Source organism: Pipistrellus hanaki (assembly GCF_964339955.1).
Source record: "Pipistrellus hanaki genome assembly, chromosome: 1".
Lineage (NCBI taxonomy): Eukaryota > Metazoa > Chordata > Mammalia > Chiroptera > Vespertilionidae > Pipistrellus > Pipistrellus hanaki.
This window is the reverse complement of record NC_140503.1, coordinates 53,186,970-53,207,174: the sequence shown is the minus strand read 5'-3', so window position 1 is coordinate 53,207,174 and position 20,205 is coordinate 53,186,970. Positions and strand designations below refer to the sequence as shown.

The 20,205-nt window shown below is 39.3% G+C and overlaps 1 protein-coding gene across 4 annotated transcripts in view; it reads right to left on the bottom strand.

The window, feature by feature from the left end:
- Nucleotides 1–20,205, bottom strand: part of MYO5A (myosin VA) — a 182,691-nt gene that overhangs the window by 41,068 nt on the left and 121,418 nt on the right. For all 4 annotated transcript variants that reach the window (XM_084894025.1, XM_084894026.1, XM_084894027.1 and 1 more), the window contains exons 20-25: nt 19,241–19,397; nt 13,658–13,897; nt 12,433–12,681; nt 9,545–9,638; nt 7,722–7,870; nt 2,773–2,886 (exon numbers count right to left, since the gene is read on the bottom strand). In XM_084894025.1, the coding sequence (XP_084750151.1) occupies nt 2,773–2,886; nt 7,722–7,870; nt 9,545–9,638; nt 12,433–12,681; nt 13,658–13,897; nt 19,241–19,397 (1,003 nt within the window). The remainder of the gene's footprint in view (nt 1–2,772; nt 2,887–7,721; nt 7,871–9,544; nt 9,639–12,432; nt 12,682–13,657; nt 13,898–19,240; nt 19,398–20,205) is intronic.

The following is a 20,205-nucleotide window of genomic DNA, read 5'->3' as shown; positions in this document are numbered from 1 at the left end:
TGATATTGGTGGAAGTAAAACTAGGCCTATTAAAATTTAAATGTGTGATACCCTTTAACTAGCAATCTATGTTTAAAAATTAATCCCACAGATATACTACTTAAACAAATACACAAAAATATATGGAAAAAGATGTTTATTGCAGCATTATTTTTATCATTACAAAAAACTGCAAAGAACCCATATGTTAGTTAATGGGAGTGTTTTTAAATAAATTATGGTAAAGCCAAATTATGACATACTTTATAGCTATTAAAAAGAATGAAATAGATCTATATGAGTAGATAAATATCTCCCAGAATAAAGTATTAAAAGTAAAATATACAAGTTGCAGGACAGTATTTATATTATGATCTTTTGTTTTATTTAGAAAAAACATAAATGTATGTGGAGTTTTAAAAATACATAGCACTTAGCATACAAACATCTAGAAGGCCTTCAATGGTTACCTTGGAAAATGGGAGGTACTATGGGAAAGTTTTAATTTTTACTTTAGACATTTCTATATTTGAATTCTTTGTAATTGGAAAAATAATTTTGAAAAGGCGGTCAGCAGCCGAAACCAGTTTGGCTCAGCGGTAGAGCGTCGGTCTGCAGACTGAAAGGTCCCAGGTTCGATTCCGGTCAAGGGCATGTACGTTGGTTGCGGGCACATACCCAGTAGTGGGTGTGCAAGAGGCAGCTGGTCGAGGTTTCTCTCTCATCGACGTTTCTAGCTCTCTATCTCTCTCCCTTCCTCTCTGTAAAAAGTCAATAAAATATATATATATTAAAAAAAAAAAGAAAAAGAATAGGCAGTCAGCATAAACATATTGAGATCAGAATGAGAGAAAACGAAAACATATATACCCCTTAATAAACTGAAAGATATCCTGGTAGCATTTTAAAAAGTATGGCAGTTGGTTCTAAAACAGAATCACAGTGAGAACTACTAGGATAAATAAAGACACACTAATTAAAGATAAGCAAACAGAAAGAACTAACCACCATCATGGAAGTTCTGAGAGAGCCATAATTGTTTCACCTTGCGTACTTGGGATTTGAACTTTTAATGAGGTAAGAAGAGAAAGAATTGTATCTTTAGATTTAATGGAATAATAAGGAGTCTCTTCTTGTTTGAGAGAAAGATAATAACATTTATTTAACTAAAAGGTCAAAAGATAATTAACTGATTAGCTAATCTTATATTTCCAATTGTCAATTTTTAAGACAAATGTTTTTAATCTATAGTAATAAAAACATAATATGCTAATTAGACCGGATGTCCTTCCGGACAAAGCTGGGGCTGCAAGGAAGACCGGTCCCGGATGCCAGAGGGAAGTGGTGCCGGCAACCGGGGGAAGGAAGGCCTGCTCCTGCAAAAATTTTGTGCATCGGGCCTCTCTATAAAGGCAAAATACATTTCTAGAGAAAATCTAGGAAATAAGAAAAGTACAAAGAAGAGAAATGCAAGCATAATCAATCTCATATCCAGAGAAAACCCATAATTTTGTTCAGTCTTCCTGCTATAGATTTATGGAAGTGAAATAATATTTTCATTATATATTTGTGTTATCTTTTAAAGATAGGCATAATCAAAGCACTTTCTTTTTTAAAAATATGCTTTTATTAATTTCAGAAAGAGGAAGGGAGAAGGAAAGAGAGAAACATCACTGTATTCTTGTAGTTACAGGAATATGTCATTTTGGTTTTATACCACATAATACAAAGCACTAAGGCAGATTTATAAGCTATTTTTAAAGTATTTTTGTGGAAGAAAATTACATTTGCAAAAACTGTCATTAAGCCCTAACGGGTCTGGCTCAGTGGATAGAGCGTCCGCCTGCGAACTGAAGGGTTCCAGGTTCAATTCCGGTCAAGGGCATGTAACTTGGTTGTGGGCACATCCCCAGTAGCGGTTAAGCAGGAGGCAGCTGATCGATGATTCTCTCATCGATGTTTCTAACTCTCTATCCCTCTCTCTTCCTCTCTGTAAAAAATCAATAAAATATATTTAAAAAAAAACAACAACTGTCATCAAACAGAGGCAGCAGTCTTATAAAACTCTTGGGCATTGGTATTTATAATATTCAAGGGCAAAGGCTTACTTTTTATTTATTTTTATTTTTTTAAATTTATTTTTAATTAAATTATTATCTGTGTACATATCTTACCATTGTAAAGGCTTACTTTTTAAATAATTTTCCTCTGTCGAAAATAAATTCATGATAGGCTATATTTTTGTTACTAGAATACATAGATTACATTAAGTTATAAAAGGGAATTAAAAAAGGGAAAATCTGGTCATCAAAATTACATTAAAATTAAAATGTCAAAAAAATATATGCAGTAAGTATATAATACATAGCTAACTAAGCACCTCTAAGTCACATCTGAATAATAAACAGTTCAAAACAAAGTATACATTTATGGGCAAATGGGATCTGCTCTGCAATGGAAATGTGCTCTGTTAACAATAGCATGGTCATATTCTACTTTTAGTGAGAGGTGTCTAAAATGTACCTCTGAATTCGCCCTGGCCAGTGTGGCTCTGTTGGCTGGAGTGCTATCCTATACACCAGAAGGGAGTGGATCCGATCCCCAGTTGAGGTGCATATGGAAGGTAGCCGATAGATGTTACTCTCTCACATAGATATTCATTCTTTCTCTCCCTCCTCTCTCTCTTTCCCTCTCTCCCTCTCTCCCTCCCTCTCTCTCTCTCTCTCTTTCATTTCCCTCTCTCTAAACTTAATATAAATAAATAAATGAATGAATAAATAAAACAAAGTGTACCTCTGTCCTCAATGGAATGTCTTCAGTTTCTCCAATTTCAGTGCTAAAGGTGTATTCAGACTCATTGCTGCTGTGGGTGGAGTCTGTTCTCTTGTGTCCAGGCTTAGGCACATTCTGTAAGGCAAACAGGATATAATACACATAACACAATTAAACCTGGTATAGTTAAGACAGCATCCATCTTAACCTGGTTTTAATCACTACTCACTGACTTGCTATTCTTATGACCAAATGATCTATTCCATGTTGTCTTGACCAAACTCTCACAAAAGGGTCACCTTGTGAGCTCCTCAAAGAAAGAGACAAGCACCAGCAGACATGACAAGAACCGTGGCAAAGCCAGATGCTTGAATGAGAGTCACTGTTAGCAGAGTCCCTTCTGGGTTTTTTAGTTGTGAGTGGCCACCCACACTGGTGGAGCATAAGTAGTATGCTTCAGCATCCACACACTGACTTCAATGTCACAATCAAGTAAACATTACCAAAAAGTTTATAAGGTGTGTTTAATGACAGAATAGTTATTTTATTGTGCTGTGTTTGGGCATAGTTAATAAAAAAAAGAGGGGGTTTCCACAAAGTGTCTGTAATTTCTGTCACTTTTATGCATGAAGGTGACTCTCTGGAGTCAGCAGTAGGAAGGATGAGCAAGAAAGTCAAGGAAACTGCTCTAAGAAAGCTCTGAAGATCGTTGGGTTATTCATTCAGGGAGTCCAAGTGACACGTTATGGCATGTGGTACCTGTGAAATTGTATTCAGAAAGTATGTGGGGAACAGAAAAGTTAAGCAATTGCAGGTCCCTCTTTTCTGGATTAAGGGCTGGAGAATGATTTGAAGGAAGAGGAAAGAAAAAGGCTGGGTTTGTGCCCCTCGGACCTCAGGTGCCCCCAGCAGAAGAGGTGGGGAAATTTGGTGGCCTAGATCTCACAGGGTTACCAATCCTGGGAGCTTCAGAAAGGCCTCAGAGGGCTTTCTGATCTGTCCAATTTCCTTTATTCCTCCCCCAAATGCAGGAAAGGAGCCAGAAGCCACAAGGTGGATCTTTGCCTCTTTCCTTCCGCCATCCAGACTTATAGGGAGCAGAACCATCAGTGCAAACAAAGTGAAGCCGGCACATGGGGCAATTGAGTCTCCCAGGCCAGCTCATCATGCATGCCAGTGCACAGGAAGACCCCAGAACACCAGAACCTCTGACCTATCTAGCAGTAGGGCGCACACCACAGGAGAACTGCTACAGATAAAGCCCAACTCTGCTTCCACACACAGGTTACTCTGCTTACACACACAGGCACTCTGAATTAAAGTTCCTAGTGTTCCAGGCTTAGGCACATTCTGCAAGGCAAACGGGATATAATCCACATATCATGTTGCATAACATGGTGTTTACTTAATAAACTAGAGGTCTGGTACATGAAATTTGTGCACTGGGATGGGGGGAAGGGGTCCCCCTCAGCTAGGCTTACACCCTCTCACAGTCCGGGACCCCTCAGGGAATGTCCACCTGCTGGGGGGATCGGGCCTAAGCCAGCAGTCAGATATTCCTCTTGAAGTCCGGGGCTCTCGCAGTCTGAGACCTCTCATTCCTTATTACCCGCCTGCACGGAGGCAGACGAGGCTCCCACAACCACGGCTGTGCTTGCCAGCTGTAAGCCATGAGTCTGGCTTTTGTCTGAGTGGCACTACTTCTTTGGGAGCACACTGACCACCAGGAAGCAGCTCCTGCATTGAGCTTCTGCCCCCTGCTGGTCAGTGTACGTCATAGCAACTGGTCGTTCTGCCAGTCATTCTGCCGATCTTCCACCATTTAGTTGATTTGCATATTTGGGATTTATTATATAGGATGGTATGTTCTTAAGAAAATCAGGTCCATAAATACTAGGACAATAATTTTTAATAAATTTATTAAAGATATGTGAGACCCCTATTTTCCTACATGTATGTATTTTTGAAAAACAAATATCTTCAGATACGAATAGAAGCAATACTATAGAATTGCTATTTACTGTAACTTTTGCATGCTTGGCAATGGTTAAGTGCTCTGCGTTGAGAGAGTTGGGTGGGAATCCCAGTTCTGCCACTTGCCTGTCCCTTACCCAACTTCTCCAGGCTTCATTTTCATCTTTCAGAAAAAAGGGATAATATTATCTACCTCATAGGATTTATGCGAGAATTACATAAGAGAGTGCAAGTAAAGAATTTAGCATAGTACCTAGGACATAACAAGCATTCAATGAATGGTAACTGATGCTGCTATAATTGTTAGGACCCTGTAATAATTCAACTCCCTGGGTGGCCTTTCAGTTTTCATTCAATATGCTATTCAAATGCAAGGATGAACATATGACCTGACCAGCATGTTCTCCTTCAAGATCTGTGTGCAGCACCTCCTCTTCTCCTTATCTGTCATTTCTTCCATAATTCTTTCTTCTCTTGAATCTTGTTTACTCCCTTTGTCAAGATTAATGGCCCTATTGTTGACATGCTGGATTCCCTCCTTACTTGGAATTAATTATCTACAAACACTTCATAAACCTGGATTTGCTGGCCTCATTATCCTTTTATTGTTGGCTTAAACCTCCAAACCCCTTCCTGGCTTCTGCCCTACAAATGAATGTTCCTGGAGAAAAATCCCACAACACTTCTTAGTACCAGGGAAAACAAATCTAGACTCTTGTAATCAGTGGTACTAACATAATGGAAGCTCTGAGACAGTCTATCAATTTTCCTCCCTTAAGCTTTTCCACATCCATTTGAGGAGCCTATCTGATACCACAGTAATTAGCTAGTTACTAATAATAGAAAAGGAACATAAGGGAGGCTAGACATTATAACATGTCATTTGAGCAGCTTCACCAGGAAGCTGCAACTTCACACTCCCCAGGGAATTACCAAGATTACTGAGAGAAGAGACTAGGGCAATTGGGGAGATAGACAACTGTGCAGTAAAGTTGGGGTGAGTAGGGAAGGTACCTGTCAGTCAAACCTGGAAACATAGGTCATTGGCTACAGTAGGCAGGGCCATTACAAACCCTAGTAAATTTGGGAATACATAATCCCACAAACAAAGGATTTCACTCTCTTGGCTTGTGGCTCTCTTGCATTTGGTGTTTTCTCCATAGCCATATGACCCTGTGGACCCCACATACAATGGACTGATGTACTGCAACTGGTAACACAAACTAAGCGACCCTGATGCTGGAATGGATACTGATTCTAGCTCTGCTGAAGCCACAGCTATACTTGTTCTATGGCAGGGCAAAGGGAAATGGGACCTTGGGAAACCTAGGGGTTAATTCCACAGAAATAAAGCTCTCTACAATATCTCATCCTCCCATGCGGGTCTCAGAAAATTCCTTTTCTTGGGGTCCCAAGAAGCTCACTCCCAAGAGCAACAGAAGGGAACTTGGAGATCTCCTCTCTGATAACATATTTACTACAAAATGCTTCCTTAGCATTGGGGCAGTGAGAGCTCATTTGCAAAACAATGCCAATGAAATATTAGCCAAGAACCTATCTGTTAGTTGCAAAGTTCTAATCATTAAAATAAGATGCTGCTATTAATATTTCAATACTCCTACATATAAAGTCAAATTTTTTATTCTCACCAAACATTTCCTGAAAAGACTGCAATCTTGATTGTATCTGGGGCTAGGAAACCAAACTACCCCTGAGGCTCCTTCCTCGGACCATTCTGTTGCCCAAGAGGAATGACAGTGAGTCACAGGTATCCAATGGAGAGGGAAATAGGCTGAGAAATCAGAAAACAAGCAGCTAAACTACTCCTAGAACTTGGTTACATCTTTGTTTTTCCATAGCACAGCTGGGAACAAAACAAACAGCAGGCAGACCTGCTCAGCAGGAAGGAAATTACTGATGGAAAAATCACTTTTCTAGAGGTGGCTGCCCCTCTGACTAAGGAGACCCATTAAGCACACAGGACTCTAGAGAAAGCTGGGAATGAGAGAATGTGAACAAAGAAAGGTTTCTCCAGGGCCAAGTGCAGCAGGGAGAGCAAAGAGGACAAGACTTAATGAGGGTCCTTCCAATGTATCCATTGCAAGGATAACGGGACCTACTCCTACTTCTAATTTCTCTTTGTCACATATAAATCACAGAGTAGAGTAGTGAGGTTTGAAATAATGGTCCAACTATGGATTTAAGTTAGCATTTTAATCTCTTTGAGACTAGGCTTTCTCATTTCAAGGTGGTAAATTTATTTAATTTCTTTTGTTACATAATCTCCTTTATTTTGACTTTTTAAACATCATATTTTAAAGAACTTTATCAAAGGATCCAGATTGAGGCAAAATTTGAAGCAAGTACTGAACCCCACATATAACAAATTATCTGTTTGTTTAAAAGGTATTTCAAAGCATTTCTGGCTATTTGTAGCATGAAGTTACCTTAATGGTTTACACTTTAGGGAACAAGAGAGCTATGGATTTCGTTGTTTCCTGATAGCAGGTTAAGTAAAATAGGGAGAACTCTTAAAAGGTACACTGGCAGATGCAGAAGAGTCCTTGAAAGAGATAAGTTATTACAAATAGTGGCTGAGTCTTCTTTTTGTAGGAACATACCTCCGAAATTATAATAAAAACCAGTAGAGGAAAATAATCATATAAATATTTGCTTTATATGCAAATTTTACATTAAGTCATTCAATTTATGAAACAAAGTCCAGTTATACTGATTTTATACTACCTTACATTCCAGTTTTTAAAGTGTTTGACTTTATAAATTATTTATAAATAAAGTTATATGATTTCTGAGATTTGCTTTAAAATAATCCAACCCATTGGATGGGGTGGGATGGAGGGGTAGAAAAGTGATTTCCATTTTGGAACTGGGTGGTGAGTACATAGAATGCACGGGAGTTCATTCTCCTATTCTATTTAATGTTATATATGTTTTAACATTTTTCATTAAAAAAAAAGGAAAAGTAGATGACCTACCAACATCACAGTCATCTCTTCCTTGAGGTCATCATATCGTTCTTCTAGGCGACTGAACTCATTCAGAAGGTTCTGATATCTCAGCCTTTCATCATTAAGATCGAGTTCCAGTTGTTTCGTTTCTTCTACCAACTTCTTCTCCATAGTCTCTGAAGAAAAGAGGAAAAAGCATATCGAAGATGGCTTCACAGAATACAACAGGACAAGCATGGACCCTGACTTCCCGTTTCTCCACAGGGCTTTTGCTTTTAGTGCCAATATGATCTATGAAAAGTATCTTCACAGTCAATGTAGGGAAAGAGAAGCCTTGGCCAGGTAGCTCAGTTGGTTAGAGCATCGTTCCTATAAGCCAAGGTTGAAGGTTTGATCTCTGTCAGGGAACATACAAAAATCAACCAATGAATGCATCAGTAAGTGGAACAACAAATTGATGTTTCTCTCTCTTTCTCCATTCCCCTCTCTCCCTAAAATAAAAAATAAAAATTAAAAATTAAAAAAACGAGAAAAAGTATCATAACCAAAAACTGAAATAACTTATTGATAACAGTAATCTGTGGAGTTCTTCCAGAACTACAGACTTGGTGCCTCTAGTTCATTCTCTGGTCATAGCACATGCTTGTAGAACTTCCACTAGTCATTGTCTAGTAACAAAAGTATACATGTCCACTAGTCATTGTCTAGTAACAAAAGTATACATGTTTTATTCCAATAGTAGTCTGTTTCAGGCTCCTCATAAATTGTTTTGTCCAGATTAGTGCGCTCTGTCAAAAAGTCAGATATGCCCCAGTCTCTGAGGGAATGGCAGCTTCTGAGTGGACCTGGCTGTCCTACTCTCCACTCTCTCCACTCATTTGTAGCCAGGTTCTCCTTATCAATTTTCCAGCAGTCTGAACTCCCCCGTCCTATTATGTCCCCATTTCTAATCAGGTACACTCCCCATGCCTGTCAACTGTGTTACTTCCCCTACATGCTGCTGGGGGAACCCGCTCCACGCTAATCCTCTCTGCTGCCAGTGGTTTGCATTTAGCTAGAACAGCATCTGGAGATTGGAGATTAGCCCCTGACTACAGCTAAAGCAAAATAAAAAAACCTCAAACCTCAGCTGTATGTTTTAACTCGATGAGCCAACCAGTCACATTTATAAATATTAAGCTTGCTACCATTCTGGTCCACTTTACCCTCATATTTTGTGGGTAAATCTTAATCTGCCCTGCTCACTTCTATTACTTTACCATTTCTTTCTCTGTCAGCTCCATGAGGGCAAGGGCTGCCAGTGTCTTGTCTCAACTACTTCTTTGGTGCCATCACAGTGTTTCCCTACATAAGGCTTTAATAATTTGTAAATGAATGAATGGAAAAACTTCTTCTCTTTATAAATTCTATAACTTGCCATTTATTCCTACCAGTTTGCAGAAGCTGCCCAAAGCTACCAACAAATTGTCCCTGGGCAAGTCTATTTTCCTAGAAGCATCTCATCATTCTGGAGCCCCCATCACATTCTGCATCCTAGCAGCTTTATTTCCATGTCTTCAGTGTCTGTTTTGTTTACTCCTTCTCTTCTGAATACTTTCCCCACACCTTATCCCTTACATATGATTATCCTATAAGGCTTAATTCCAGATTTTCTCTCTCTCTTTTTCTCCCCACCCCAATTCTCTCCTCCCTTCCTTCCTCCCTCCTTCTTCTTTCCCTCCCTACTTCCCTCTCTTCCCCACTTTCTCTTTCAAGGAGGATTAGAAAAAAAAAAAGAAAAAAAAGTGGCATCTTATAAAACTTTGGGAGGTTGGTTAGCATACATTAGTTTGAGCCCACATGAGCCTTACCTGTCATCTCCTTAGCCTGTTCTACAATAAGGAGATTGAGGGCCTCTTTCTCCTGCTTCAGCAAAGTATTTTCTTCCTTCAGAGTTGATACCACCTATAAAATGAAATAAACTAAGGTAGCTGCAACAGACAGAGCAAACCAGGTCCTAAATATAAGACCACACTGCAGTCACTCCATACTTCCACATCTCTGTGCCTCATTTCTTTGCAGTTATGGCTAGTCATCTTTCACATTTGGTTCAAGCAATACCCCCTCCCGAAAGCCTTCCTGGAAACTCTTCCAATAGACGTTTCCTTTCTGGGCTACCATAGGGCTCTGTATATGCCTCCTTATAGTCCTTATAAATGATTTACTTTTACTTCCCTAATAGACTAGAAATTCCTGGAGGACAAAGATGATCACTGCTGCCGAAGCAGGTTTGGCTCAGTGGTAGAGCGTTGGTCTGCGGACTGAAAGATCCCAGGTTCGATTCCGGTCAAGGGCATGTACCTTGGTTGCGGGCACATCCCCGGTAGGGGCTGTGCAAGAGGCAGCTGGTCGACGTTTCTCTCTCATCGACGTTTCTAGCTCTCTATCTCTCTCCCTTTCTCTCTGTTAAAAATCAATAAAATATATTTTAAAAAAAAAAAGAAAAAAAAAAGATGATCACTGCTGTTGTTTTACTTTGTACATGAGCATTTAGCAATTGCCTGGCCCCTCGTAAGCATTTGCTCTTAAAGCAAAGATAATGCCTTTTCACCTCAGCAGCCTAACACAAAGCTACACACTTACCCATGATTCAGGTAGAAGATTGAAGAGATTAAGAAAGACTTGGGCATTTTGGTTCTGGAAATTAATCCACTGAATATTTTCTGACGCTCCCTGCTGTCTATCTTGAAAAAGAGAATTTTCCTTTCATCCCCTTTTAAGAGTTTTTGCAAGGTTGTAAACTTGTCCTTTTATCCCATGTTTAAGCATTGACTTTACTACAGTGAATGCACTTAATGCCACTGGACTGTATACTTAAAAGTGGCTAATATGGTAAATTTTATGCTATGTATATTTTAATATTTTTAAAAAAATTTTACTTTTCTAGTTTCTAGTTGGATAAGGACACCCAGGAAGCAAAAGTCAAAACCAAAGATAACTTTGCAAAGTTCATAATTTACTCAGTTCATCTCTGCAATAACGTAATGTACTTGTGATGGGTGAAATCTAAATTTCTTCTCTAAGCATAAGTTCAAGGAACTCTAAAAGTGATAGCTAATAATAAAGATAAGTGTCAGGAGTTCAGAGAGAGAGTGAGAGCTCTGGGACAGGATCTCTGGAGAACAGGGAAGTGGACAGCAACACTGCCACAGCTGAAGTCGCCAGGTGTTCCTTTGGAGGGTCCAGTCTCTTCCCTCCATAGTGACCTAGCCTTATCCTCCACCTCATCAGGACGACCCGAGTCCCCTATGCTCTTGAGAGAAACTGCTCTTTATCAAGGGTATGCTTTTTAAAAATACATGTGCCTAGTTCACACTCCCAGCGCTTGGGCAGGTATCTTCAAAAATAACTCCCCAGCAGATTCTGATACACACTCCTGGTTAAGAACCACAGTTCTAGTGCACCTTCCAGGCTCCTTGAAGGTATATAGCTTTCCTGATCATAAAGCTGGTTATCTCAGTGAAGTTTTTTCATTCCACATTACTACACTCCATCCAAAAGAATAAGTGATAATGCCTATATCTAGCCTGCGAAAATCAGAAGGAAAAAAAAAAGGGAGAAATCTGTATCTGTTCATGTGTACTATTCTATCAGACCAAAAAAGTATGAACTTGACTTTAAAGAGGAAAGAGAATTTTCCTACCAAGCTTAAATACTCTAGATTCAGAGGAATCTGGAAAGCTTCTGTGGACTCAGAAAATGGCAACAAGAAAAAAGATAACATCCTAAACTTCAAGGGTACTGCTTTGAATGCATATTTAAATTCTGACAGAACAAAGTTGCCACATTAATGGCATTGCTGTTTCCACAATACGAGCCCAGATCTACTAGAGAAATAGAAGGAATTGTTCTATTGGGACCCTGGATACCATGGGAGGATTTGCATCTATGCTCCTTCAGAGATTCTCACTGCGCTCAGAAGGTTAATGTTTAACTGTCAGCGCAGAAACAGAGCATCGGGATTCTTGCTCAGAGTTACAATCAACACAGTGAACTCTGTTTTCACTTAAAGATGATCACACTAGTAGACTCCCTGAAAATTACTTGTTTCCCCAGTAAGCCTTTATGTTGAGGCATTTTTATTTTGTTTAAGCAATGCATCTCACTGCTGCTTGAGAACCTTAATGTTTTCTGTGTTTAGTCAAGTTTTAACATAAGTAAATACAAATTTGTATTTTGGAAACACTGGCCAATCTGTGAGGGGAAAAAAAATGTTTTTCTTGTTCTATCTGCATAGAGGCTCTTGGCTACAATCAGTGTGCACACGTGTGGATTTCTCCATTGGACTTCTCAACACAGTCTTAATTCATTTCCATAAAGCTCCCTACTATCAGCTATTGAGAGTTCATTGTTTGATTTACCTCTTAATCATGTTAACCCAAGAAAAAGGAGTCTACTCTCTATCCAGACCTATGTATATAAAGAGTATATATATATATATATATATATATATATATATATATATATATATATATAGTAGGGACATGGCTATTAATTCTCTTCTTACAATACTGCTTTTCCTCTGTTCTCATTAGAGTCAAAAGGTTCTACAAAACAGCTACTGACTCATCATGTGGAAGAAATGCTTGTGAAACACAAATAATAAAATTTCAGCTCTGTAACCAACACTGAGCCACAGGGGATTGGTGGAGATGATGGCACATTTCCTTTGTAAAATGGATGTAAAATTAGTTCCTACCTGCTCAGTTTCTTGCTTGTATCTATCTGCACGTTCCTCGATGGATTTTTTCTCTGACCGAGTTTGTTCCAGGTCTTTCCGGAGCTTGGCAACTTCTTCCTGTAGACTGAGAACCCGTCCGGTGGCAATCTTAGCCTCCTCCTCACTCAGTTGAAGACGTACTAAGTCACTCCGCAGTTTCTCAGTCTCAGAGTTGTATACTCCTTCCAGATTGGTCAATTTCTCCATGAGGCATTTGTAGTCTTTGTTCTTTAAAAACACACAAACAATTAGTAAATAGACATGCCACCAAATGCATATAGTCAGGAAACTAGGCTTATTCATCATAGTCATGCTATATCATCGTAATGTTATAGTATCTAACCAAAATTTTAACCACAACATTTATAGTAACATAATCAATACTCTCTTAGTGATATATAGAGAGAAGAGAATAGCAGTATTTCTGTTTTATATGATGAGCAACATAGATGTGATTTTTCTTTTGGCTGTAAGATGAGTTACCAGAGGAAATTCTTAATTTCCTTATTTTTAATCCCAAAATAGGAAAATCTACACTTGCTTTTGAAAACAAATCACTGTGCTACTAAAAGTCATGTGCTAGCCAGGTGCTGCATTAAGAATGATAAAATGACCTTAAAATCACAAATTTCTTACAGATCTCTTTGTTTACTACCTCAAACTCCACCTCACACTCAGAAAACATTTCTGACGAAACCTATTTCATTGTGGGCTTTTTTGCCCTATGTAGTATTTATGTAGTGCTAATTACCTTCATGTCATTGGCATGTGTTAAAATATTACTTAGTAACTATCTCTAAGAAACCAAACTTTTATCTCTGCAAACAGGCTGTAGATTCCTCAGAAGCACAGACATCTTACTGATTCTTTTGTCACTTCAATGTTAAACAAGTCACCTGAGAAAGGAGCATTACACTACATGCAAATGATTGGCAGTGACAAAAGAGCTTTGTGAAGTATAAAGCACACCATGGCTCTTAGTCATAAAGGTTAGAAGTGCTAGTAAATCTGGCTGTATTCTCAAAAATAATTTCCTGCAATGATGCTCTTACCTATGAACTCATCCCTATTTCCATTCTCATTACTGTCATTATTTTACTTCTCTGCTAAGACTAAAAGGTAAAGTCCAGGGAGACACTGCTGACCACAATCCCAGTGGGCTTCGTTAGGCATGCTCACTTTCAGGGTCCTGTTCAAAACACACCTGTTCATCAACTTTGCGCTGCAGCTGCATGATCTTGTTCTCCATGCCGATGTGGAGTTTCTTATAGCGCTCCACAGAGCGGGCCTCAATCTTGAGCTTCTTCAGCTCGCGCTTGGCCAACATCCGCCGTAAGCAGCACTGAAGGTAGATGATGGCATGCAGGCTTCTCTTGTAGTGGATGCGAGCCAGCCAGCCCCGGACCCACTTCTGAATGATGACTGCTTTGTGGTCACGGAGTATCTGCAGAGAAAGGTATGTACAGCGTCAGACTCTACACTAGACTCAGGGTTCAATTCTATCAAGCTATAGCTGTCAGGCTGAGAAGCCATAAAGTGAAAGACACAAAAGTTGAAGTAACAATGTAGTATGAAGATTTACGTATCTCAAATATATGCAAGCACAAAATTCTTTTACAAGGTAATTTAAAAAGTAGACTTTAAAGGATGATTTGAGAAACAGAGTATACACCTAGCACAGTGGTCAGCAAACAGTGGCTCGTGAGCCACATGCAGCTCTTTGGCCCCTTGAGTGTGGCTCTTCCACAAAATATCACGGCCTGGGCGAGTCTATTTTGAAGAAGTGGCATTAGAAGAAGTTTAAGTTTAGAAAATTTGGCTCTCAAAAGAAATTTCAATCGGACTGTTAATATTTGGCTCTGTTGACTGAGTTTGCTGACCACTGAGCATGTCAAACTCGAGGCAGGAGGGCCACAGGCCTTGTTTAAATAAACGAGGCCTGCAGCCTGATGGCTGTGAGTTTGACATGCCAGGTGTACACACAGAAGTTATCTAAATAAAAGGCACCAGCTTAATAAAAGGAAAACAATTTTAAAAAATAAAGAAAAAACACACGAGGTTTCCTATTGGTGTATATCTGCTGGCAACAAGCGATCCTCTATAAAGTGAACAGAACTTGGCACCCTGTGAATGACATGCTAGTAAAAAAGACTGTCACCACCCTCACTGCTGATACCATCTCACTGTACATTAGGTCTGTGCTTGAGGATATGGAATATGGCCAATAAGCTGACTGTAGAGGAGTCAACAGTTGGAGTACTAAAAGTTTATTATTAATTTATTGATTTTTTTTTCCAGTAACAAACAAAAAATGACACTGTTGGTTGCCCTATTTGAGGAATACTATTCTAGTGAGGATTTTCCATTGCTGTTTCAAATGTAACAGAAATTCACTTATAAGAGTCAAAGGTAGTAAGGATAAAGCTTTAAAAGGAAAGCTAAAAGTAAGATAGAGGGAAATAAACAAATCTTAATTTTGAGTTTGTTATACTTTCTAAATAAGAAGATATTCCCCTAAACTTATAAATAACTTATAACAAAAGATTGCCTTATAAGAATTTATCACTAAAACCATCAAGCAGAGATTGTCTAGCCCTGGCTGTGCTGCTCAGTGGTTAGAGTGTCAACCCACACACTGAAGGGTTACAGATTTGATTCCCAATCAAGGACAAGTACCTGGGTTGCAAGTTTGATCCCCAGCCCTGGCCAGGATGTGTGCAGGAAGCAAACAGTCCATGGATGTCTGTCTGTCTGTATGTCTGTCTCTCTCTCTCTCTCTCTCTCTCTCTCTCTCTCTCTTTCTCTCTCTCTCCCTCCCTCCTTCCCTTCCCTCCACTATCTCTTAAAAAAAAAAAAAAAAATCAATGGAAAAAATTCCCTCCGGTAAGGATTAACAACAATATGCAGAGATTGTCTAAACCAAGCATGTCAAACTTGCGACCTGTGGGCTGCATGCCTCATTTATTTGGCCCATGTTAGCCTTTGAGTTTGACATCCTTGGTCTAAACAATTTACAGGAATGATTGGGAAAGAAAATCTTGAAATTAATAAAGGGTGAACTATCAAAACATTTTGAGATCCTTCTAAGTCGATGCTTTTATAAAACAACTCTTGTATGATATAAATATCTAAATATATGCACTCAAATGGTTACTTATTAGTAATTATTAGTGTTTATTAGCACTTATTAGTAACTAGAGGTTTGGTGCACTAATTCGTGCATCTGTGGGGGGTCTCTTGGCCTGGCCTCAGCGGGATCAGGCCAAAACCGGCTTTCCAACATCCCCCGAGGGGTCCCGTTTTGCGAGAAGGTGAAGGTCAGGCTGAGGGACCCCACCTATGCATAATCACGGACCCCATGCGAAAGGTTGGCCAGCCAGGGAGGGGTTGTGGGAGGGCTCCAGGGCATGTCTAGCCCATCTTGCTCAGTCTCGATTGGCCAGACCCCAGCAGAAAGCTAACCTATGGGTTGGAGCGTCTGCCCTCTGGAGGTCAGTGCACATCATAGTGACTAGACAACCGGTTGACTGTCTGACCCCTGATGGTCAATGCACGTCATAGCAAGCGGTTGAGTGGCCTTAGCATATCATTGGCATATTACGCTTTGATTGGTTGAATGGATGACCAGAGGACCAGACACTTAGCATAATAGGCTTTATATATAGGATTATTACAAATGAACACAATGTATCTCTTATGAAACTTTCTAAATGTAAACATTTCTGGCCCTGCATGCATGGCTCATTGGTTGAACGTCAATCTATGAACCAGGAGGTCATGGTTCAATTCCTTAGTCAGGGCACATGCCTGGGTTGTAGGCTCTATCCCCAGTGTGGGGTGTATAGGAGGCAGCTAATCAATGATTCTCATCATTGATGTTTCTATGTCTCTCTCCTACTCCCTTTCTAAAATCAATAAAAAAATATTTTTTAAAAAAATTCTAAAATCATTTATTCAAATAGATAGCAGTTTAATAAAAGCATTAAAACAATTGTTCCTATTTTTGGGTTATGGACCTGAGAAAAACAACGAAAGAAAAGTGCCATTCTAGAGGATACAATGAAGAAATACGTGGTTAAGTATGAACCCACCAAATACAAATAAACCTAAGTGTGCAGGAGACCATTGCCAAGTCAAGGCTCCCTATGGCTGTTTATCTAACGCTAAGACAGTCTGCTTTCCACTGATGCAGTCACTGTGCATCAGGCTGCAGTGAGGTCCCATCCTGAGCCCTCCCGAACATCATGACCCCAAGGGAGCCTCTTGTCTTATCCTGATGACTAGTGACCAACTGGATAAGACTCAGTAATGGCAAATTTCAGACTTTCAAAGTCAAGCAGCACTGAGTGGCAACGCTATGAATGTCAATTTTCCTATTCCATTTCCTTCTCTCCATGTAACTTCAGACATTGGTCCATTTCTGTAATTTCAGTCAAGTAGAAACAGTATATAATTGGATCTTCCATTAGCAATCTCATCTCCATTAGTGAGTTAGAGAAATTAAACAATGCCTCCTCTCCCTTAGATTCCCAAGCCATAAGAAGGGGAAGCCTGGACTGGAAACACCGAAAACATGGCCAAAAGGAGCACTAGTGGCCTATACGTGAGCTGGCCCCTAACTGCCATCCCCATGTGTCGTCAGTTGGAGCTGAGAAGGCCAGAGACTGCTACTGCTCAACCAACGGCCTCCAAACCCAGTTCAGATGATCCTGAAGAGAGTCATCAAGAAAACTGAAGTGTAACCAGTTTGGTGTATCTAAAAGTTGAATAAGGCATTTCCTTCCCCTGAAATCTCATGCTTTTAGAGAAAGAACACCAGAGTATAAAGCCAGCATGGGCAGAAAGAAAGAGCTGGAGTAGCTATTCCCAAATTTTCTTCAAAACACAGCCATTAAGTATTCTCATTCAAGCCTCATTAGTTGTTCTTTGTTGTCTAAAATTACTTCAAAATAAAGTAAAATACATACACGAATAGGCCTTAGGCCACCCTCACAGACTGTCTGTGATTAGAGACCTGTCCCTCAAAGTGCTCTATTGATGCTCCTTCTACCAGTGGTACTCACAGAGCTCCAAGATCCAGGGGTCTTCAAACTATGGCCTGCGGGCCACATGCAGCCCCCAGGGGAGTCTGATCCTGCCCGCCAGGTTTTTTGGGCAGTGAGCGCAGCCAAGGTGTTACAGTAGGAATTAGTAGTTCATATAGTCCGGCCCTCCAGCTCTCTCAGGGACCGTGATCTGGCCCCCACTTTAAAAAGTTTGAGGACCCCTGATCTAGACTATACTTCTGGCTTATTAGGAATATATCATGAAGGACAAATTCAAAACCTTGCCAAAATGAAAGAGAAAAACCTTCCAACTAGATTATATATTGTTGGAGGTGATGATTAAGATTAATCTGGCACCCATCCAGCATGGCTCAGTGGTTGAGCATCGACCTACAAATGAGGTCACAGTTCGAATCCCGATCAGGGCACATGCCAGCTTACGAACTAGATCCCCAGTGTGGGCCATGCAGGAGGAAGCCAATCAATGATTCTCTCATCATTGATGTTTCTATCTTTCCCTTCCCCTCTGAAATCAATAAAAACATTTTTAAAAAAGATTAATCTAGTGATCCATTATTTTTGTCATGTTGATTATTGCCAGATAAAAAGATTATTTGTCAAAAACGCTCAGAATATCATATTCTAGTCAGAACAGATTTAACCATCTTAATGTTATTTATCTCCTTTTCACTACAGTAAATTATTCCAAGATTTTTCATTTTTGGAACAAATTTCCACACATATGTCATATATTCTACCTCTTCAAAGCTCACCACAGTGAGTTAAATAGAGACTCCCAAAGATATCAGATCCTAACCTGTGGAATCTGTCAATGATAGGTCATTTGGGAAAAGGGTTTTTGCAGATGTGTTTAAACTAAAAATCTTGAGATGAGGAGATTATACTAGATTATCCTCGTGGATCCTAAATCCATCACAAACATTCTTATAAGAAACAGACAAAAGAAGTGAAGTTAGACACCCAGAGATGATGACGTGAAGATGAAGGCAAAGATTGGCTCTAGCCAGTTTGGCTCAGTGGGTAGAGCACCAGCCTGCGGACCAAAGGGTCCCAGGTTCCATTCTCGTCAAGGGCACATATATTGGTTGCAGGCTCCTCCCCAGTCTGGGCCCTGGTCAGGGCTCATCCAGGAGGAAACCAATTGATGTGTTGCTCTATATCAATGTTTCTGTCTTTCCTTCTCCCTTCCATTCTTAAAAAAAAAAAAAAAAAAAAAAGAAAAAGAAAAAATATCCTCAGGTGAGGATTAATTTAAAGAAAAAAGGCAGAGATTGGAGTGATATGGCCACAAACACAAGAAATACTGGTAGCCATCAGAAGCTGGAATGGATTCTCCCCTAGAGCTTCAGGAGGAAGTACAGCCCTGCCAACACCTTGATTTTGGCTCAGTGATACAGATTGTGGAATTCTGACCTCCAGAACTGTGAGAAAATAAATTTCTATTGTTTTAAGCAACCAAGTTGATGACATCTATAGGAAATTAATACATTAAGTTTTCTTCACATCACATTGTTAAGATGGATAAAAGGGGAGTAATTAGATATATGCACTTATTTAATTGTTAATTAAATATATGCACTTATTTAATATTTTAAAATATGCTTTAAATGTTGGTTGTCTCCATATGCCTCCTATGTCCCTTGGAACCTCTGTGGTGTACAGATGTGAAATTTGATTAACATTAATGGAATAAATAAACGAAGTTGAAAACAATGGCTCACCTTGCGATACCTATTTCTGGCCAAGTAGCCTCGTAAGTAAGACTGAAGAACAATAGTGGCAGCTCGTTTACTTTTGTACTTCCTGTGGACTACATACATGCGCCAGTACTTCTGAATGATGGTTGCTGCCTTGGTTCTGCGCAGGAACTTAGCATAGCTGACCAAAGAAAGAAGCGGTGCATTTGTTAATAGTCAGAAAAAAACAGGAATATATTTTGTAGAGACTTAAAGAACCAATATCTTTGGCATAAATAGTACCTCCATCGTATTATTCCAATAGTATACATTCATACTTCTTATATTATATCAATTTATAGTTCCCACAAATATTTTTTATTCATTATCTTATTTAAGCCTTCCTGATCATAATGTCCCATATTACCTGATTTTACAATAAAAAGAATGAAGCTCATAAAGATTCGTTCTTTCTAGGACAGAACTCATTACCTCAGATTATATCCCCCTTGCACAGTAGACTGGCTGTACACAGTAATCTCATATTTATTTATCACTAGCTTTCTTAAATCCATCTTTTGCTAATGTACAATATTTTTATTTTTATTTTATTTTATTTTTAAAAATATATTTTATTGATTTTTTTTTTTACAGAGAGGAAGAGAGAGGAATAGAGAGTTAGAAACATCGATGAGAGAGAATCATCAATCAGCTGCCTCTTGCACACCCCCTACTGGGGATGTGCCCCCAACCAAGGTACATGCCCTTGACCGGAATCCAACCCGGGACTTTTCAGTCCGCAGTCCGACGCTCTACCACTGAGCCAAACCGGTTTTGGCGCTAATGTACAATATTTTTAAAACTCTTTCTGTCTGGGCATAAATTCTTTATTTATAAATAATTCATTTCTACTGATATTTCTAAATTAAAATTATTCTAATATATAATCACACTGAAGTGTAATTCTAGAAACTTTCACAGCTTATTGCTCCTGAAAACTTCTCAATGGA